General features: G+C 39.9%; 1 protein-coding gene across 4 annotated transcripts; it reads left to right on the top strand.

Annotated features, from left to right (window-relative positions):
* Positions 1–9,772: 9,772 nt before the first annotated feature.
* Positions 9,773–22,325, top strand: LOC100244559 (probable pectin methylesterase CGR2). 4 transcript variants are annotated; one of them, XM_002269328.5, is made up of 7 exons: positions 9,773–9,907; positions 11,150–11,292; positions 11,536–11,575; positions 11,823–11,864; positions 12,926–13,300; positions 14,091–14,146; positions 21,838–22,325. In XM_002269328.5, the coding sequence occupies exons 2-7, from the start codon at positions 11,170–11,172 to the stop codon at positions 21,988–21,990; spliced, it is 789 nt and encodes a 262-aa protein (XP_002269364.2). In that variant the 5' UTR covers positions 9,773–9,907; positions 11,150–11,169; the 3' UTR covers positions 21,991–22,325. The 4 variants fall into 4 exon arrangements, with proteins under 4 accessions (XP_002269364.2, XP_010647997.1, XP_059591949.1 ...); XM_010649695.3 differs by having other exon boundaries at positions 9,901–10,081; XM_059735966.1 differs by lacking the exon at positions 9,773–9,907 and adding an exon at positions 10,109–10,198.
* Positions 22,326–22,548: the final 223 nt, after the last annotated feature.

The raw sequence follows: 22,548 nt of genomic DNA, 5'->3' as shown, positions 1-22,548 counted from the left end.
ATGTGGGTTGCTTGTGGGGTTTGGCACATGGTTGCAGTCTGTTGAGTCAGATTGGGTATTTCTTCTTCAAGGCAAGAAAGTTGTTAAACCGGGTTCCGGATGTGATTTAGTTGGATACAACAGTTGCTTCTATTTCTGGAGTTCTCTGTTCATGGTATTCTGGGCTGGAATTCTAGTAAGCTTTTTTTTTTTTCTTGTCTCAACAGTGGCAATGCCTTCGATCAAAACTACTGTCATGGAGGGATAATATTGCAAATATCATTAGTACTATTCAAGCCAACATGATATGCGAAGATGGCTCCCATATAATGCAAGAGGTCGTATTGACTATCATCCACGAAACCACACAAAGCCCATCTCGTTTTTAATCAGATTAAATGTCACACACTGGTGGTTTGGGACCATATGATCCCGGATTTGTCACAAAAGAGACCATCCGGTTGAAATAGTTCACGTGTATACCCGTATGCATCACCAAGGAATGATCAAGAATATTTTGACTCATATATTTCTTTCCAAGGCCAGTGCTCGAGTCTCCGATATCGTGTCTAGTCGAAAGATTCATGTTCGTGCTCTGAAACTCAGGTTTCAGTTGTTTCTTTTAGTTCCCAATGCTCTGATTTATATGCATGCAGTGTGTGGTTAAATTGAGAGGGCAATGATAATTATGCTTGGGTTAAGTAAGTTAACTGACGAATCTACGGAAAGCTTTAATAAGGATTACCCACAGAAAGAATTCATTAAGGAACTTTGTGTAATTAAGAGATCATAACGGTTTTCAAGCGGTTCTGTTGCTGATAAAGAAGATCCTTCACTGATTTTGAAGCATCATGGAGCTCTGGAAGATACTTGCCATGCCAAGCGGAGGAAAGAATTTGATTTTGTTACCAGTTTGCTTCTTGTATCTTGCGGAACACCTTTTGTTTTTAGTGACACATCACCAGGGATACGTCCTCACAACTAAAGCTTTGGTGGTTGAATGGCATATTTTCCAACAGGGTAAGACCATTCGGAGTGCCAATTCACTGACTGATGAGGGTGCATTCGAGAAGGCTGTGGATGTATTTGACATATTTTCTGAGAATTTGAGCCATCTAGACAAGGGTATTTGTGTTTCAACTCTGAGAATTTTGTGTTACTATGAACCTCTGAATGGTGAAACAAGTATTCAGCCAGTTGAGAAGAAAATGCAAACTAAAGTTTCTCCTACTTTTTATGCAGAAATACAGCGCAATAATGTTCTTCACATCCTCTTCTCCATCGAAGATACACCTCTTTCAATTTCTACCAGTAGGAAAGTCAATCTATCTATCTTTAAAATATAGGGGGACCTCTCTATTGCTAGGATTTGTGAAGCATATATACCAGTTCTTTTGAATAGGATTATTGGCATTTTCCATAACCGATTTAGTTATTTATAGGATTTATTGCAAGCAAGAGAATTCATTGATAACTTGCTCCCCTTTTATGAAAGAAAACTCATAATTCTGATGCATGTGTGGAAGCTTTGCAAGTTACTCGAGATATTATACAAGTTTCAAGGAGTGAAACTTCTCCAAAAAAAAAATTTCGAATGCTGTTTATTCTCTTCTAATTTCCGCTAGGACTGGATATGCATTTGGCTATTTGTGATCTTCTTGGTGTTCTTGTTGAAACCGACCCTTCGGTACTCTGTGGCAAGTCTTATAAGTGAATTGAATGTGACCCCTGTTATGGAAATGGATGGCCTAGATTATGACACCATAGTTCATGCTTATGAAAAGATTAGCATGGAGTTCTTTTATATACTATCCCAGAGAATCAGGCACTGGTTATTTTGTCGCATTGTGTATATGATATGTCATCCAATGAACTGACCTTAAGGCATAGTGCTTATAGGTTATTGGTCTCTTTGTTGAATTCTCCGTCCAAACTCTTAAACTTGAAGTGAAGAGTGACCGTGAAATGTCTGAAGCAATAGTAACATCCATACCTGATGGATATTGGACTGAAGCATGCATTCAGCGCATGATAAACAAATTCCTTTTGGAATTGGCAGTATGTTGGGCATAGAGTTTGGTAAGAGAGTTTCTGAAACTGTTGAGGTGGCTCTCTATATTTGATTGAATGCGAGACATCATAAGAATGTTGTAGGAGATCAGAATGCTGCAATTCTGGGTAGATGGGCAACTTTAATGATGGACAATATGAAGCTGCTGCACAACTTCATTCTCAAGCTCAGCAGATTAGTGTAGTTCTATATCCTAAAGATGCTACAGAAAGTGGAAAGCTTTTGTGACTAAAGCAACATTTTTTCCTATGCAATGCCTCACTTCAAGACATCATTTTCAGATTCGAGGAGAAGATGCTTTTTTTTTTTTTGTGGGGACTGCCATCATTGATTTGAATACCAAATGCAGGGATATGGATCAAGTTGTGAAGGAATTTTTGTGAATGCCAATCTACAATGTAGTTTCCCAGACTATCATCATCTCTGGTTTTGTTCAGAAGGATGACGACACCAATTATTAAATGAGATATGCAGTGAAAGAGGTAACAATGGGGATGGTGATCCTTGTCATGATAAGGGTTTTGAAGGTCATGATGTTGGGAATTGTCCCAAATTCCTAATTAGTTAATATTCCTTTTTGTAAAGAATATTGTATAGAATATTTCTAGGTTGATATATTATTGTAATATTAGACTTCCTTATAGAATAAGGAAGGTTGTTAGAAATATCTCTATAAATATTCTAGGTCATGAGGGGAAAAAGTTATGAGATGGGGATGGACCTATAGAGACTATACGAGGTGGATAGAGATGTGAGGAAGAACAGGAGGTACTTGGTGGAGCGAGAGGGCTCGTAGTAAGGTATGGATACAAGGAGTGGGGAAACATGGGATGTTTCGGGAACCCAATAGTTGTATCTGGTTCTATCATTTGTAATATTCTCTATTGTATAGTGGAATTATTCTCTCTCATCCGTGGACGTAGGCATGGTTGGCCGAACCACGTAAATACTGTCTTGTGCGTGTGATTGTTTTTTTTTTTTTTTACATGTGTTTTCTCTAATTTTTTGTTTTTCACGGGTTGGGAATTCGGTTTAATTCCATACAACTGGTATCAGAGCCTAGGGTTAGGTTTGAGTGGGAGCAATGGCAGAGGATGCAGGAAAGGCGTCTGGAATAGAAAAGTTTGATGGCACAGACTTTGCGTATTGGAGGATGCAGATTGAAAATTATCTCTATGGGAGAAAATTGCATCTGCCTCTTTTGGGGACAAAACCTGAGAGTATGAAGGCTGAGGAATGGGCGCTTCTTGACAGACAGGTTCTAGGAGTTATTAGGTTAACTCTGTCTAGGTCTGTTGCACACAATATTGTAAAGGAGAAAACCACAATAGATCTGATGAAGGCTTTGTCTGATATGTATGAAAAGCCATCCGCAAACAATAAGGTGCATCTGATGAAGAAATTGTTCAATTTGAAGATGGCAGAGAATGCATCAGTAGCACAACATCTGAATGAATTTAATACAATCACAAATCAATTGTCGTCTGTAGAAATTGATTTTGATGATGAGATTCGTGCTCTGATCGTCTTGGCTTCTTTGCCAAACAGTTGGGAGGTAATGAGGATGACAGTAAGCAATTCTACGGGAAAGGAAAAGTTCAAGTACAATGATATACGAGATTTAATTCTGGCTGAGGAGATTCGCCGAAAAGATGCAGGTGAAACCTCGGGATTTGGTTCTGACCTAAACCTTGAGACAAGAGGCAGAGGTAATAATAGAAATTCAAATCAGGGTAGATCAAATTTCAGAAATTCTAATCGGAACAGAAGCAAATCTAGATCAGGCTAACAAGTACAATGCTGGAATTATGGGAAAACAGGTCACTTTAAAAGGCAATGCAAAAGCCCTAAGAAGAATAATGAAGATGATTCTGCTAATGTTGTAACAGAAGAGGTACAAGATGCATTACTTCTTGCAGTAGACAGTCCACTTGATGATTGGGTTTTGGATTCAGGAGCTTCGTTTCATACCACTCCACACCGAGAAATCATACAAAATTATGTTGCAGATGATTTTGGTAAGGTGTATTTGGCTGATGGTTCAGCCTTGGATGTTGTGGGTCTGGGAGATGTCCGGATATCATTGCCCAATGGGTCTATTTGGTTACTGGAGAAGGTTCGACATATTCCTGACCTGAGAAGGAATCTGATTTCTGTTGGACAACTTGATGATGAAAGACATGCAATACTATTTGTTGGTGGTACTTGGAAGGTTACAAAGGGAGCTAGGGTATTGGCTCGTGGAAAGAAGACTGGCACTCTGTATATGACCTCATGTCCAAGCCTATGGCACCGCAGACTTGGTCACATGAGTGAGAAAGGGATGAAGATGTTGTTGTCAAAAGGAAAACTACCAGAATTGAAGTCCATTGATTTTGACATGTGTGAAAGTTGCATTTTAGGAAAGCAAAAAAAAGTGAGCTTCTTGAAAATTGGCAGGACACCGAAGGCTGAAAAATTGGTATCAGAGCTTGGGTTGAAGATTTCTGGAAGAGTAAAAGATCACAAAGCACACAAGATGAAAACAAAAGGAATTTTCACTGAAGGTGGAGTCGATTGCTCTTTCGTGGTGATATGATACAAAAAGGTCTGTGTCATGGAGAGATTGAAGATTAACTTCATGTAATTTGGTCCAAGGTGGAGATTGTTGGGAATTGTCTCAAATTCCTAATTAGTAAATATTCCTTTTTGTAAAGAATATTGTATAGAATATTTCTAGGTTGATATATTATTGTAATATTAGACTTCCTTATAGAATAAGGAAGGTTGTTAGAAATATCTCTATAAATATTCTAGGTCATGAGGGGAAAAAGTTATGAGATGGAGATGGGCCTATAAAGACTATACGAGGTGGATAGAGATGTGAGGAAGAACGGGAGGTACCTGGTGGAGCGAGAGGTCTCGTAGTAAGGTATGGATACAAGGAGTGGGGAAACATGGGATGTTTCGGGAACCCAATAGTTGTATCTGGTTCTATCCTCTGTAATATTCTCTATTGTATAGTGGAATTATTCTCTCTCATCAGTGGACGTAGGCATGGTTGGCCGAATCACGTTAAAACCTCGTGTACCGTATGTGTGATTGTTTTATCTTTGTGTTCTTGAACTAACGTCGTTGGTATCAAAGCTTTTGCTGGCACAACACATGATTCATGCTTCAAATGCTCAGAAGTATGCGATAGTTTTGAAGTGAACCAGAAGTCATTGCCAAAGAGAAAAGGTAAAGGTTCCAGAGTTAAGCATGCAGGCGACAAGAGCTTATTTCAAATCATCTATGTTATTATCGGTTCTCCGTTAATTCACGTTCTGTTTCATATTTTCAAAAGAGCAAGTGCACGTGGCTGCCCTATTAGAAAGAACTTTGCAGCAACACCTTACCCTAGAGCAGAGACTGGTATAAGAAAGCAAGGTCTTATTGCCTCACTTCTTCCTACTTATGAAGATGGATTATGCCTACTCCTATAAAGAGCAATTCTAAACAGAACAGGAACCTGTGTTCGGATCTCTTCCAAAACAGAGTCCCTTGTTTGGCGCGCTTTGAGGCTTTTCTTCCTTAATAGAGAGCAGGATATATCAGCATTTCTACTAGTTGATTTGGGAATAGTCAAGTATCCAACTTATAATTGCATAAATTCAGAACATATCTTCCCAGGCTTGAATGATTTACTTATTTATGAAGAGACCATTGAAAACGATGCTAACCTGGGTGGACAGATTCAAGCAATTCCGACCTGACCAGGCCTGAAACGTTCAGTGAGGGTTGGTTGGTAGAAGTGACAGTAATGGAGGACATTTAAATAACCAAGCATCAGGACTTGTTCAAGAAGCTGATGCGTTAAAACCTGAAAGACAGCGAATCCAACTGGCTCGTACACTCTACCAAGATGTCGGTATATATCCCTTGGACGTCCCATTCAGTGCAGTTGAAGCACATACTGAAATGAATCTATTGAATGAACATGTAATGAGTGCATTATCAAGGAAAACAGTCCTACTTATGACCCACCAAGTTGATTTTATTCCTGTTTTGGTTCTGTTTTGTTAATGTCAGATGGGAAGATCCTACATGCGGCACCTTATCATCAGTTGTTGACGTCAAGCCAAGAATTTCAGGACTTTGTGATTGCACACTAACAGACTGCTGATTCTGAAAGGCTTACAGAGGTTACTCTACCTTGTAGATGTGAAAACCTCTACAGGAGAGATCAAAAGAACTCATCTTCAGAAAGAGTTTAATGCATCTGGATGTGATCAATTAATCAAGCAAGAAGAGAGAGAAATAGGAAATCCAGACTTTAAGCCCTACATGTTGTATCTAAATCAAAATAAGCAATTCTGGCTCTTCCCCACAGAGAGGGATGAAGGTCACGGGAGTCCAGAAGATGATGATGATGGTTCTGAGTATGAAAGTGATGACATAGATGGTTCAGATGCTGGAAGCAATCTTTACAAGGATGAAGATGACAGTTCAGGAATTTATTGGGAAGTCAGACTGAATAGATTGGACTTGCTATCATGTTGAACTCATGAAGTTTGATATGGAGATTCAGCTACAGTTCTAGGTCCAGCAAAGGCCATTGTTCAAATTAAACCTTTTGGAGTGGAAGTCCATTGCATTGCCATAGATTATGAGAATATGATAAGCATAACAGGCTTAAGGCCTGGAAACACTGCCATAGATTCAAGATGGAATAGGCCAAATTGTTATTCAAGCACTAACTACTCAAGAAAATCTTGACAGCTCCAAAAGACATCAGTAACGAGCAGATCATCCAACTTTGCGCCTTTCATGTGATGGTCCTGATTCATAGAACAGAGAAGAAGCCTATTGAGAAGGAACCTTCAAGAGGAACGAGAGGATGGTGGAGCTTGGTGTCTTCTTGGCAGCCACTCTCGAAAGTTCAGAGATGTAGGATCCATCAGAAAGTCTCTAGCTTACTACTCATTTGCCTTCACACATGCGACTAAGTTGTTGAATCCTTTTGACTGAGGGTTAATTTTTTATTATGGACAATTTGATATGCCTGAAGAATGAGGAGTCATCAGAGGAACTGGACATCTGAAAATCAATTAGGACACGAGCACTCAGTTGAAGAAAATTATATGTGACCAAGTTGACGATAGAAGCAGAACTCAGATGTTAATTACACTCAAACGACCTCATAACATTCTCTGAACTTGAATTAGAAGAAATGTTGGGAGACGTCAGTCGGAGTGCACCAAGTTCTTGCTCAGGTTGTGAAGAATTTCATTTCAGCAATCTACAGAAGCATCCTCAGGCAACCTAAGTAATTCAATCTCAAAAGCAGCCTAGACACTAATCCAGCTTAGCCACCTTGCCACACATCATACTCCTTCTAATGTTTCTTTTTCTTCTTTTTGTGATCTTATACGTCTTAAATCTAGATTTCAAAACCATTTTCCGTCAAAATAACTCTATTTTTCTTTAAGCTTCTTTAGGAGTTTCTAGGCTTAAAATCCAGATTCAACAAAACTTTTGTTGTCATTTTCCTTCCGGCATGCGTTTTCACTATTTTGTTTGATTTTCGGATATTTTCATGGTTTTCTCGATTTTCAACAAGCATGAACAAACTTCATGATTCCAAACAATGAAATTCATAGAATCAACTCATGCAAAATCAATCAGGGCTTTGGTGGGGGCCCGACATCCATGATGTTTTCTTCAACACTTTTTGTTTGATATTGTGCTTTCTCTTTGTGGTATATGTGAGATTATTTTGAATCTATTATTTAGCTAACCTTGTTTTCCATAAAGGCGTTTAGCTTGCTACCCAGGTACGCTCTCTCCCTCACTCACTTTCAAAAATTCTATAGAGATGTATGCTATTGAAGATCATATCCATGTTCAATATAATCCTTGGGTGCTTTAATATATAAGCTTCATTGTGCGATTATCTATGATAAAATGCATATTAGGTGATATATTATCTAAACTAACCATTGATGTTTTATGATAGCGCTTAAGAAGTGGTTCAGGTACGCACCCTAACTCTTCTTTATTGTGGTTTGATCTTGTTTGACATGTTATTTTTTGTGATCACCTTAGTCAACCTAGGTACCCTTAGTTAATCAATTAATTGCCACATCTCCCTCAACTTAGTCAGTAGAGACCTTCGTAGGGCTTAAAGGGGTGTTACCTCTTAGAGGTACCTTCCCAATAAGTAACCTGATCCCCGGACCTAGACTTAGGTTTCCCAAAGACATGTTTTTTCCAAAACTATGGAGTCATTTTTTTAGGGTTTTTCTTTCTTGTTTTATTTTCCCTTTAAAATAAAAATAAAATAGGTGGCGACTCCAACTTTTCTAAAATTAATTTTTCACAAATAAAAAGCGAGTCTCGCCGATCGAGTGGGGACACATGTGAAAAATGCGAGTCCACAGTCATGAGAGTATATGACTAAGGTTGATAATCCAACATGTTAGAGAATCATGATGACTATCCTTCATTAAAGATAATCTGACCTAGTTATATGAATATAATACTTTTTGTAATGCGTAACCTAAAGGAGGATTTATAAAGGATGACAAAAACTAAGTATATCTTTCTCAAATTCTTCTGTGCTCATGAGATTCAAGAGAATGGTTAAATTGATGTTCAACAAATCCAATTATATGATAATCTGGCATATTTATTCACAAAAGCATTATCATTTACTACTTTAAAAAAGTTAAGATAAAACATTGAAATGCAGCAATTGAGGGATCTATAAATTGAAGCATTGAAGAAAGTATAATCATGTTCACATCATGATGAAGCTATAAGTATGAGTATAATGCACTATTTTTAACTTCGTTTAAGTTGTCCCACAAAGTTTTAATGTCAATGCTTTTAACGACACAATCTTGATAATCAAATCATTTAAAGAATATTACATTAATTTTTCTTCATAAAGATACTTCCTATTAATTTTTTTTCCTCTTAATAAGGATTTAATGAGACATATTCTTATGATCATCCAAGGGAGAGAGTTATGAAATAAGGGGTTTACTACGAGAATTGTTAAGATGAATGATCCTTTGTTCCTTGATATATCTTAAATATTACTGTTAACCTCTTCTCAACTTTCTATAAAAAATGGAGACCTACTAATAGAACCAACACGTAGATTATTCCCACTATTTCTCTTTCCATTTCTTCTCTTTTACGATGCAAAATAAATTATAAACCTTTCTCAATAAATAGACAATTTTTTGTGCTCTAAATGTAATTATTTAAAAAAATATTTTATGATAAACATTTAAATCATGAAAAGTGTTAAAAAGAAAAAAAACATATATATACAAGAGAAGAATTTTTATTTAATTCATCATAGAAAATAAAAAATTTAAATACATTAATTTTTTTAAATATTTATATATTTTTAAATCTCATCTCTTATATAAATGAGAAAAAGTGATATAAATTTAAAATATAAAATATAAAAATTGTTCTTTTCTTGAAAGAAGAATTTTTTTAAAATAAATTGTTTTTGTTTAAAAAGTAACCAATTTTCCACATAAATGTCTTTAACTATTTTAAGTATTTATAATATATTTTAAAGGAAATAGTTGTTTTTATATGAAAATAAATGAGGGTATTTTTGTACTATTTCAAATATTTATAATATATATATAGATTTTAAAAAAAAATATTTTTACATGAAAATAATAAAGGTATTTTAATGAAAATGAGGTAAAAAAAAAATTGAAGGGTTAAATTAATAAGGCGTAGGACTTCTCCTAGAAGCTTAGATTGATTAATTAAAAATTAATAAAATAGAATCGAATCCCGTATTGCTCCTCTCTCATGAGAGAATCAAGGGAGTGAGAACTCACAGATCTGGATCGTTCATCTCAGGTAAACTTCTACTACTGCTCAGATCTCACTTCACCTTTCCTTATCGTCTGTTTGGTTGCCGGGAAATGCAGCAACATAGAACAAATTAGACCTTCCAATTTTAGATTTTTCCTTATTTGTTTCCCGGAATAGGAAATTTTCATTTCCCTGACACTCATACCGCTGTACTTTGAGGTGAGGTTTTCATTTCTAGGCTGATTTAAGGATTCTTAAACGTCCAAGCTTTTCTTAGTGTCCGAACGGAGGGTTGTGTTTGGGATTTAGGTCTTTATGCAGGAATTTGAATTCGAGGTGCTGTACAGTTATTTTCTGTGCGATTTGGTTGGGGTTTTCGGTTTTGGGTTGTTCGCTTGTCTGAGACAGTGACTCCCTCATTTTGTGTTAAGGGTTGCTTGGTTGATTAGAAAACGAAGGAGAGGAGAGAATCTTGAGTGTATATTGTTTGATTTCTAAAAAATGTAAACCTGCGCATCAAAGTCGAATGGTTGCTTAAGCAAAGGGAGATTTTATCATCTGAGGTCTCGACAATGAAAATCTAGGATTTGGAATTTTCTTTTCTCGCCCAAAATTTGCTTAGCAGCCAAGCAAGGAGTTGATGTCTTTTTGTTGGCTACAATGATTGCTTTTAGACGTTTTCTGGATTTCTTGCGGAAATTATCGATTTAGGCTTGTTTGGACGACCTCACTTTTGATATATTTGTGGATAACTTCGTGTGTGTGTGTGTGTGTTTTCTTTAGTTATCTTGTTTGCTTGAATTTGACTCATATTTATGTCTATTTTGAAAGATAAAATATAACCCATTAACATAATTAATTAATAACTTACTATAGTTGTTTGTTGTCACTTTCATGTTCTTTAATTCCAATCTTGGGCTCTCTCCCTTGGCTATTTGGCAGTTTAATGCTCCTGTCTGAATTCATTGTCATTTTTTCGTCTTGCTAATTGCAATTTCTCTTATTTAGCATTAATTATACTTGAGTATATATTAGTGGTATTATTTGAGAACAATGTAGGAGAGATTAGATGCCACTCTTTCCACCCTCCACCCCCCCCGCCCCCCCACCCCATTAATTTATATTATTATTGCTATTATTGTTATAACATTCTGTACCACAATTTTGCTATATATTAATCATTGTTCAGGCTATTAATTTGATCTATTGGCTGAGCATATATGGTTCCATACATTTTTTTTTTTTAGTATTTTTACTTCTTTTTTAAATCAATGCTTGGTTTTCTAGCTCGAGGGTATTGAAGAACCATGTCAAGGAGGCCAGTAGGTTCAGCTCGACGGTTTGCTGATGGCGGAGGCATTCCATTCATGGGCTCATTGCATTCCAGATCACGCTCATCACCTTTGCTATCTATTGGGCTTGTGGTTTTGGTACTTCTCATCTAAAATTTTAGTCTCCCTTTTACTTCTCTCCTTTGCCATCATTGCTGCTAGTGGTATTCAACGAGCACCTGTTATCCTTTCTAGGAATAATGAGCATATAGGGCTGGAGCTTTGTTTTCCCTGTTTCAAGTGGATGGCTTTAGCAAACACTGGGTCTTGAACACAGTTACACAAATGGATGTAATTTTAATAAGAAAAACACTGACCAAATTGTTTTTTGAAAATTTTCAGGGCGCAATCCTTCTTATTGTCTATGCTTATAGTGGTTCAGGTCTGTATTTCGGGTTTTTAACTTGATATTTCTTGTCTATTGTGAATGAAAGAATTAAGTTCTGTTTTCTACTTATCTGGCCCACATTTTGCTAGTAGATCCTTTCCTTATCTTGTGCCATCTTGGGTGAATAGTAGATGTTATTCTCTAGTTTCAATAATATTTTTCATAACATTTTGTATGATTAAAATATGGGGTTATTTGCCTTTTCTTGCCATGCATTTTGAACTTTATTTTTTTATGACAGGTGGATCCATCAGTGACAAAGAGGCTTTAAGTAAAGTTGAAGGTAAATTTATTTGATATTTTCATGTCCTACTAAATTTCATGCTTCCAGTATTATTTTACAAATTGAATATGGTTTTCAAGTACATTGTTGCATGTGGGATTGTCTTGTTTGTTAATTCATATTTAATGGTTTCAGTTATTGAGTTGCTGACAGTAGACTGTTACTTCTATAAGTTAGCATACATGTTTTATATACAGGACCTGTGGAACTCCATAATGCACATCTGACCCTTCTTAAAATGTAAGAACCAAAATCTGCAAAGCCTTATCCCAACTATTTCAGTTGGCTTTATGGAAGTAAGATCTATTGGGGGTTGATTTATTTTTTGATTTTATTATTATTATTATTTTTCTGACTAACAGCCAACCTGGTGTGAATCCTCTATGAATTTATGTGAAATTCCTAGAGCCCATTTTGGTGGTGGGTGAGGAATAGGGCTAATACTAGTCGGCAAGAGGGCAACCTACATTAAACTCATCCAATCTAGAAGTACCTGAAGAAGTCAGGTTAGAGAGAATCTCTTCATGGAACCACTCCTGAGATTCTTGACATTTGATTATGAGATTCTCTGCTTAATGATGTTGCACTCTTTGGCATCTAATAACTTAAACAGGGTCTTCAGCTAATAAGAAATCAAATTAAAGAAACACTATTCGATCAGATTATAAATTGCCATTTTTCTTGTAATTTTTATAATGATGATTTGCATTTGAATTTATTTGATTTTGCAGAGATGCTTGGATTGTGTCCATGAAGGATCTGATTTTTTTTTAGTTTAGTTTTATACTAGCGGAAACATGTAACTGATGAGGCAGGTGGAAATTAGGCATGCATGGAGTTCTTGGTACACGTACTTGTTCAATCATTTGTATGAACTGCCTCTGAGATTGGCAGGAAAGTGCATTTTTAACTTTCTGAATGTGGATATTTCATGCTCTCCTAAATTTCTTTCAAGAAATTTTTTAGCTGTACTAGTTATGATTTTTTGTATAGTATTGGTGGTATGCAAGTTTGTTAGATGGAGTAACTTTCCCCAATCTAAAGATCACTTGAATATGCAGGTGGTGTTTCATGCACATTAGAAGTTCAGAGAGCTTTACCTATTCTAAAGAAAGTATATGGTGACAGCATGCATAAGATACTGCATGTGGGGCCTTACACTTGTTCGGTGGTCTCTAAATTATTAAAAGAAGAGGATACCGAAGCCTGGGGTGTGGAACCTTATGACATAGATGATGCTGATGCCAACTGCAAAAGTCTTGTGCGCAAAGGCATTGTGCGTGTGGCTGATATCAAATTTCCTTTACCCTATCGAGCAAAATCGTTTTCTCTTGTCATTATGTCAGATGCATCAGATTACTTGTCTCCAAAATACCTTAACAGGACTCTTCCAGAACTGGCTAGGGTATCTGCTGAAGGTCTTGTTATTTTTGCTGGTAAACCCCTTAAACATTTTGTGTTCTTTCATCATATAGAAAAGAATTTCATGTTAGTTATAATTGTATAGACAGCAAATCAGATCTCATGTGGTAAAGGGTTGGGGTGAGTTTATGGGAGGTTCCCAGGTTCAAGTCCCAATGGGGCTGAAAAAAGAAAAACCTGACAACAACCAGAAATTAACCTGGTCATTAAGTCTGGTTTGATGAATTCAGTTTAACCAACTGACACAAGGTTTACTGGTGGTGTTAGCTGATATCTTAATCAGTTGGAATGTCAGGAAAATCCCGCAGATGCCTTTCTATTCGTTCTTCCCATTCTGTCTCCTGGTCAATTTAATTTTTGGTATTGTCAGCATCTCTTTCTCTCTCTAGTGACCTGAATATTTTGACAATAGCCTTGGTCAAGTTGTTAGTATGCGTTTCCTCCTGTTGGAAGTAAACTAAGCTTATGGTCTGTCATAGTGAAATATTCAATTCAATCAACTGGTGTTACTGTTGTGGGTTAGTTATGAGTTTATTTTGCTGGTGTTCACATTTCTTGGGGAAGAATTCTTGTGTTTCCAGTTGATGGGATGTTCTACAAAATTCTCACCAGTGAACTACAACCACTTTGAGCTATGAATCTGCAGTTTGAATGTCTACCCAATTAATGCTTCTGAAAATGATCAAATAAATTGCTGCAGAATTTATTTCCATCAGTTGCTCATGTGATTTTCCCCCTTTTTATTTTCTCATAAAGAAATGTCATCTCCTCAAAATTTTGCTGATTTTTCATTTGGTTATGTAGGTTATCCAGGTCAGCATAGGGCTAAAGTTGCAGAGCTATCCAAATTTGGCCGCCCAGTAAGTAACTATTTTTTTAGGTGTTTCTCCCTGTTCTTTACTAGTTGAGCAGTATTATTCATTAACTTGGTTTGGTGTGAAATGCACCATATATTGTTGCAATGTTGACTTCAATATCTTGTGCTTTACCTGCTGTATGCATTACCCTCAGATTGTTTGGACTTGTCATTCAATGAATTGTACTTCTCTAATTGGAGAATGTTGATGCAATTTAAGATTAGTATACAGCCTTGAAAAAGAATGGAGGAGAGAGAGCGAGAGAGAGAGAGAGAGCGAGAGTGTGAGATAGTTAGAGTGAGGGTGTCTGAATCCGAGGGAGGAGAGCGAGGGGGTCTGCGATCGAAGGAGAGCGAAGGCGAAGAGCGAGGGCTTCTGCGACCGAAGGGTACCGATGAAGAAAAGAGAGGATTCCTACGGCTGGATGGGAGCGGGGGAGAAGATCGCGGGCACTCGAGCCGGAGTGAAAGTATAGAGGGAGCTGATCTCTTGGGGCACCGGGATAAACCTAGGAAGAACAGGTTCAGTGTCGAATCGAAGACCTTTGAGCTCGAGGTGGAAGTAAAAAAGGGCAAATCGCAGCTGGTGGTGGTGGAGAGGAAACGAGGGACCTCGTCGTGGGTTCGGATGGGAGTAGAGAGCCTAGGGATTTTTCTCGAGGGTTTAGTCCACTGCTGCAAAGATATGAATGGTGGGAAATAGAGAAGAAGCTGGAAGGAAAATGGAAGGGTTTACTCTATGTTAAGAGATGAGAACAGAGGCGGGGGGTACATCAGATTAGGAGTGGTGGATTTGGAGAACAAAAATGCTAGTATTTTTATCCCCAAAGGGAGAGGAGCAGTGGGGGGATGGACCTCAATGATCGAGGCGCTAAGGCGTCTGAGTATTGTTACGAAAGGGGATGAGGGCAAGAAGACTGAGGAGATGTTGTTGAAGCCTATCACGACAAAGACCTTTGCGGAGGTGATAAAACAGCCGGTGAGGAAAGATCATGCAGCAATCACAGTGGCGGTTAGAGAGAAGGAGATCAATAGAAATATGGAAAAACTGGGTCATTGTTTGGTTGGGTCTTGGAACCCTAGATCTGGGAGAGGGGACGACCTGAAGGTTTGGGGAACCCTCTTGGCAAAAGAATGGGAACTGAAGGGTAATCTGGGCATTGCAAAGCTGGAGAGGGGCAAGATTTTGTTGGAGTTTGAAAGATTGGAAGAAGCAAAGAGAGTTCTAGGTCTCGGAAGCACTACGGTAAGGGGGACTCAGGTCCGACTGGAAAAATGGAGGCCTGCGACGGGGTGCATGCTGGAAGGGGAAAGAAGGCGGGAGGCATGGATGAGAATCGTGGGCCTCCCGGTCTCTCTTTGGGATCAGATCATTCTGAGAAGGATTGGTGAGGAGTGTGGGGGGTTTCTAGCAATCGATCCCCAAACAGAGAGGCTTGAAGAACTTCAGTGGGCGCGGATCCTGGTAAAGACGAAAGGAGAAGAACTACCCAACGTGGTAGAAGTATGGATTGAAGATCTGTGCTATGTGTTAACCCTTTGGTGGGAGGTCAGGCCGATTTTGAAGGTAGGGTCGGCAGGGTTGAGAGGGTTGAAGAAAGCTGCAGTGGTCGAGGTTGGGGGTGAGGCTAGTGCACGCGCACAGAGGCGCGTGATGGAGATGGAGGATGTCGCTAGGATCGAGGCTCTGCAGCAGCTGGTAGATGGGACAAGGGGCCAGTCTAGTGGGTCGGGGAGTCCGGTGGAGGCCCGTTTGGGTGGGCTGAACGAAAGGGGCTCCGATGTTGTCCCTAGGAATAATGTGTTGAATTTTAGGCCTCCTGGGCCTGACCCAAATGCTAGCGGGGTTGGGCCATCGCGGGGTGGGTCGTCTGGACTGTTGGGGGATGGACCACATGATGTTGGGCTCATGCAAAGGGAGGAGGTGGAACGGGCCAAGACATTTTTGCAGCCAGTAGAGTCTGGGCTGGAGTATAAAGAGTTAGGCCCGTCAAAAAAGGCTTGCATGCTGGGATGGACTGGCCCACGGTTGATGAAAGGGCCAGATGCAGGTATTTCTCCCTTCTGGCTGAAGAGCATGGAGGAGCTGGAGGATCCAAGCCCTGCGGGGAGTCCAAATACTGATGGTGCCCTTATGGAAGAAGCTCAGAGGTATGGAAATTTATCTAGCCTTGGTGGATTGTTGGTCCCTGTTGCTTCTGCTTCCTCCCTTATTTTTTCTAGTCGGACCCCTTTGGGGTATTACGACTTTTCTGGTGTTGGTTGGGAGGTTGCCCAGAGAGACTCCCAGGGCTGCAGTGGCAACGGTGTAGAGGTTATGGAGCAAGGGGCAGTAGCCAATTGGGAGTTGATGGAGGCCAGCAATGGTAGTAATGGTGAAGGTGGAGAGGAGCTACGTCTGATCCGTACAGAGACACAGGGAGACAAAGGATGGGAAGAGGTTGAGTGGGAAGATAGTGAATTGGCCAGGTTTAGCAAATTTCTGGGGTTTTCAACAAAAGGCTTGGAGAAGGATATATTGGAGTTTTTGGTGAAGATCAGAAAAAGGAGGGAAAAGGTCCATAGTAAAATTCTTCTGGACAAATCGAAGTTTGAACGGGAGCTGAAAAGATTAGAATGCTCCATTAATTATGAAAGGGGGAAGAAGCTGAGGAATGGGATGCAAGCAAGAGGGGATCAAATGTTGGTTATCCAATGAAGTTAAGACTGTTAAGTTGGAACGTGCGGGGAGCTAATGACAGCTCCAAGAGGAAGGTGATTAAGGCCATGATTAGGAGTCAAAGGGTGGATTTGTTTTGCCTCCAGGAGACAAAAATCCAACCTATGGCTGAGGGAGTGGTTAGGAGTCTAGGCACTGGGAGGTTCCTGGAATGGGGTGCTCTGGATGCTCATGGCTCTGCGGGTGGTGTGCTGATTTGTTGGGATAAAAGAACCTTGGAAATGATTGAGATGGAAGTGGGTCAGTTCTCTATCTCCTGTAGGCTAAGGAATATGGAGGATGGGTTTGTCTGGACCTTCACAGGTGTTTATGGGCCGTTCTCTAGGGTGGACAGGGAGGCTTTTTGGGAAGAGTTAGGGGCAATTAGAGGCATATGGAGTGACCCGTGGTGTATTGGGGGCGATTTTAATGTCGTCCTGTCTCAAAGAGAAAGGAGCAGTCAGGGAAGGATAAGTGGTGCAATGAGAAGATTCGCCCAGGTAGTTGACGATCTAGAGCTTCTAGATCTTCCGCTGCAAGGTGGTGTGTTCTCATGGAGTGGGGGTAGAAATAACCAAGCATGGGCAAGATTGGATAGATTCCTTGTGACCCAGTGCTGGCTGGACAATTTTTGTGGAATTGTTCAATGTAGGTTGCCGAGGCCCACATCTGATCATTTCCCTATTATGCTGAAGGGTGGAGGGTTAAGACGAGGCCCATCTCCATTTAGGTTTGAAAATATGTGGCTGAAAGTTGATGGCTTTAAGGACCTCCTTCGGGAATGGTGGCAGGGGACTGTGGTGAGGGGGAAGGCCAGCTTTAGATTGGCCTCTAAGCTGAAGGTGATGAAACAGAAAATCAAAGAGTGGAATAGGGAGGTGTTTGGCAGACTTGAAGTTAACAAGAATTTGGCCCTCCAGCAGGTTGAGTTCTGGGACAGGGTGGAGAGTGAAAGGAGCCTGTCAGAGAACGAAACGGAAATGAAAAAGGAAGCTAAGGAAACTTTCAAGAAGTGGGTTCTTCTGGAAGAAACCCATTGGAGACAAGTGTCAAGGGAGTTGTGGTTGAAGGAAGGAGACAAAAATACAGGTTTCTTCCATCGCATGGCCAATGCCCATCGTAGAAATAATTCATTGGACAGAATCAAAATCAATGGGGTGTGGAGGGCTGAGGAGCAGGAGGTAAGGGAGGGGATTGTGCAAAATTTCCAGCAACTTCTCACTGAAGAGCCAAGTTGGAGAGCGGATATTGAGGGGCTGCACCTCCCTCGCCTAAATTCTTGTGAGGCTGAAGGTTTGGAGGTGCCCTTCACTATGGAAGAGATCCATTCTGCTTTGATGGGCATGAATGGGGACAAAGCTCCTGGACCAGACGGGTTTACAGGGGCTTTTTGGCAAAACTGTTGGGAATTTGTGAAGGAGGAGATCATGGATTTGTTCAAGGAGTTCTATGTGCAAAAATCCTTTGAAAAGAGTCTCAACACCACTTTCTTGGTTCTTATCCCTAAGAAAGGGGGAGCAGAGGATCTTGGGGAGTTCCGGCCTATTAGTTTGTTAGGGGGTTTGTACAAGCTTGTGGCGAAGGTGTTGGCAAATAGATTGAAGAAGGTCCTTGGAAAGGTGGTTTCAATGGACCAGAACGCCTTTGTGAGGGGGAGACAGATCTTGGATGCCGCCCTTATTGCTAATGAGGTGGTTGACTTCTGGTACAAGCGTAAGGAGAAGGGGTTGATCTGCAAATTGGACATCGAAAAAGCATATGACAGCATCAACTGGAAGTTCCTTATGAAGGTCTTACAAAAGATGGGATTTGGGACTCGGTGGATGGAGTGGATTTGGTGGTGCATTTCAACTGCTAAATTTTCTATTTTGGTAAATGGGGTACCGGCAGGTTTTTTCCCAAGTTCCAAGGGGCTGCGTCAGGGGGACCCTCTATCTCCCTATCTTTTTGTCATGGGTATGGAAGTGTTAAGTGCTCTCATAAGAAGGGCTGTTGGGGGAGGGTTCGTCTCAGGGTGCAGCCTTAAGGGGAGAGGAGGGCTGGTGATGGAGGTTTCTCATCTACTATTTGCAGACGACACAATTATTTTTTGTGAAGCTAAGAAAGAGTATCTAACCTCTTTATGCTGGATTTTGGCTTGGTTTGAGGCGGCGTCTGGTCTAAGAATAAACCTAGCTAAAAGCGAGCTAATCCCTATTGGGGAGGTTGAAGATATTGAGGAAATGGCAGTGGAGCTTGGGTGCAAAGTGGGAGCTCTTCCCTCAGTTTATCTGGGGCTGCCCCTTGGAGCCCATCACAAGGCCATATCTATGTGGGATGGGGTGGAAGAAAGAATGAGGAGAAGATTAGCCCTTTGGAAAAGACAATACATTTCTAAGGGTGGGAGAATAACCCTCATCAAGAGCACCTTGGCCAGCATTCCAATTTATCAATTGTCCCTCTTTCGGATGCCAAAGTCAGTAGCGAAAAGGCTTGAAAAGTTACAAAGAGATTTTCTTTGGGGAGGGGGGAGGATGGAAAGGAAAGTTCACCTTATCAAATGGGAGGTGGTGTGCACTCACAAAGTGAATGGTGGGCTTGGAATACGGAAGATTGATCTCCTTAACAAAGCCTTATTGAGCAAGTGGATTTGGAGATTTGCCTTTGAAGAGGATATTCTTTGGAAGAAAGTGATTGGGGTGAAATATGGTCAAGAAGGCCTTGGTTGGCGGACAAATGAAGCCCGCGGAGCCTTTGGGGTTGGGGTTTGGAAGGAGATCTTGAAGGAGGCAAATTGGTGTTGGGATAACATTAGGTTTAAGGTGGGGAAGGGGACGAGAGTAAACTTTTGGACTGATCACTGGTGTGGTGATGAGGCGCTGTCCAGAAGTTTCCCTCAATTATTTGCTTTGGCGGTGCACAAAAATGAAACTATCAGTGAGGTTTGGGACTCTAGCCTTGGTCAAGGAGGTTGGAACCTCAGATTTACTAGGGATTCAAATGATTGGGAGCTGGATTTAATAGAAGCTATGTTTAACATGCTGAGGGATTTCAAGATCTCTCAAGAGGAGGACTCGGTGGTTTGGAGAGGCGGAGGTCAAGGTACTTTTGGAGTCAGAAGTGCTTACAATCTGCTGGCTGCTCCTAACTCCATTGATTTCCCGGTTAGATGCATTTGGGTGGACAAGGTCCCTACTAAAGCTGCTTTTTTTGCTTGGGAAGCTACATGGGGGAAGATCCTTACGTTGGATAGGCTCCAAAGAAGAGGGTGGCAGCTTACTAATTGCTGTTTTTTGTGTGGTTGTGAAGAGGAAAATGTAAATCACATTCTTTTACACTGTACAGTGGCTAGGGTTCTCTGGGATATCATCCTTGCCTTGTTTGGGGTTCATTGGGTGTTCCCAGAGACGGTCATAGAGGTGTTACTTAGTTGGAGGGGCTCCTTTGTGGGGAAAAAGAGGAAAAAAATCTGGAATTCCATACCGGTGTGTATTTTTTGGACGGTGTGGAAGGAGAGAAATAGATTAGCCTTTCGAGGGGGTTCTTTAGACATACAGAAACTCAAAAATTACTTTGTTTGTAACTTGTGGAGTTGGGCTAGAGTGTACATGGGAGAGGAGTCCTCTTCGCTTTTACTTTTTTTGGAGTGGCTAGCGGCTACCTAAGGGCCGTGTGAGGCTGCTTGTCTTTCTTGCATTTTGGGGTGGGGCTGAGGTTGTATACATCCTGTATGCTTTTGGCTTATTTTGCCCTTTAATATAAAGTTGCGCTTATTTATCAAAAAAAAAAAAGATTAGTATACAGCCTTTATGGGTTGATGGAGCTCAAGCATCCTGAAACCTGTTCAGCTTGATCCCCTTCCTTTGATTCTCCGGTTGGCAACAACCAAACAATGATACCCCTTCCAGGGGCCTGAGCATCTGGCCTCTTGCTCGGGTACTTAGCATCAGAATGATGATCTATGAAATGGTTCAAGAGAAATCCGATCACCCTCATGTTTGTATTCCTAATATTTTTCGGAGTAGTGCGTGTTATATGCAATGCCTGGGGAGCTCACCCATGTTTTTAGTTAGACTTAGGACAGCTCTGCTGAACTAGCCTAATGCCATCTAATTAGGTTGGCAATATTTTGAAAATAAAAAAACGTAAGTAAAAAATCAAGGAGAAAAGAATTTGGTCTTAGAAAAATGATTAAAGAAAATGACCTATGCAAGTTTTGTTAGACAGTGAGCATATTATAGATCTATTATCTGTGGAAAACTTTCCCTGTAGCTGATTGGCATGCTGACTTGTAGAAGTGTCTACTTTTATTTACTCAAAACAATGTGCTCAAGAATAGGAAATATAATTGCTATATTACATGGACAGGTTCCAGTGTCAGGCACTGGTGTGTCTTAATGTCAGAGCTATCTAATTCACAGTTTTTGGGACTCATGGACATGGCTAAGGAATTGAGCTGCTCCCTTTCATTTTATCTCATAGGCTAAATTGAAGTTTCCAAGGCATGACCAACACGAGTTTAAGGTTACTTCAAATGAAATTAGAATTTTTTTTTTTAATTTGTTGGACATAGCAGCTAGTTATGTATTTTACCATCAGTCATGTTAAAAGCATATCCCATGCTCAGACTTTTCTTATTATTTTAAGCTTGAACTGTTTTTCTTTCTATGAAATCAAAATTAAACATGAGATTACTATATATTCTCAATGTCATAGCTTCTCAAACTTGTCCTGATTTCTAGATTTTGGGTAATCTTTAGGGTTTCGCACCTCATGCCTGTGTTAGACAACATCATCACTATCATCTGTGCCCACATATCATGGCAGTTCTTGAAAATAGGAAATCATAAAAGCATAAACAAGGGTAGAATGCATTTAGTAAATGACAACTTTCATATTTTCTGCAAGCTTCTCTTCATTTTGATGGCCTTTGTTTGCATGCTTGTGAGTTTTTATTGCTGCTAAGAAAACTTCAGTGACTTAAAACAAATGACAATGTGGAACATTTTTCTGTGAAGGCAAAATTGCGGAGTTCATCTTGGTGGATAAGGTTTTTTGTTCAAACCAGCTTAGAAGAGAATGAAGCTGCAACAAAGAAGTTTGAACAGACTTCAATGAAGAGGTCTTACAAGCCAGCATGCCAAGTTTTCCACCTCAAGTCAAACCACTGATAATCTGAGCCCCGCATCTCGACTCTTTTAGCTCAGTGAACATGACAAGCATTCTCATCTCGCATAAGGGAAAGCATATTTAGGTGGAACTTGTATTGGCCGTATTTGTAATGCATTCATAAGACTGTAAATACTTCTGATTGAAATTTATTTTTGTTGTGGTAGTAAATTCTTGTGAACTGGCCTCTTAAAATGTATTCTTTGTAAGTTAGGTGGTTGTTTCCCAGTGCTGCTGCTGCTGCTTGTAATTCCCATCATAGTTCTGACGAATATGAAACAGACTATAACTATTTTTGTATGACATATTTATGGCAGTGTCTCACAGATATATTTCACCGTTGGATGTCTCTTCCTGTTCTGCCAGGTTGGAGAAAGTACCTGGAGTCGGTCTGAATGGAAGGGCCGATTTGATTGTAAGTTTTGAAGCTTCAACTGTTGCCAACACATTTATAGGAATCATCAGCTTCATTGTTACCATTTTTTACTGCTAGGAATTGAAATTTTCTGCCATATTACGATTTCGCTATATGTACCTGTCATTAGATCATCGGGGTGTTA

Source organism: Vitis vinifera, chromosome 3 (assembly GCF_030704535.1).
Source record: "Vitis vinifera cultivar Pinot Noir 40024 chromosome 3, ASM3070453v1".
Classification (NCBI taxonomy): domain Eukaryota; kingdom Viridiplantae; phylum Streptophyta; class Magnoliopsida; order Vitales; family Vitaceae; genus Vitis; species Vitis vinifera.
This window is presented reverse-complemented; position numbering and strand designations above follow the sequence as displayed.

Bases quoted from the DNA above. Each gene is read 5' to 3' on its own strand.
- LOC100244559 (XM_002269328.5), top strand. From the start codon at position 11,170: ATGTCAAGGAGGCCAGTAGGTTCAGCTCGACGGTTTGCTGATGGCGGA. The intron at 13,301-14,090 runs GTAAACCCCTTA...TTGGTTATGTAG, and splicing joins AGGTCTTGTTATTTTTGCTG to GTTATCCAGGTCAGCATAGG. The intron at 14,147-21,837 runs GTAAGTAACTAT...TTTTCTGTGAAG, and splicing joins TATCCAAATTTGGCCGCCCA to GCAAAATTGCGGAGTTCATC.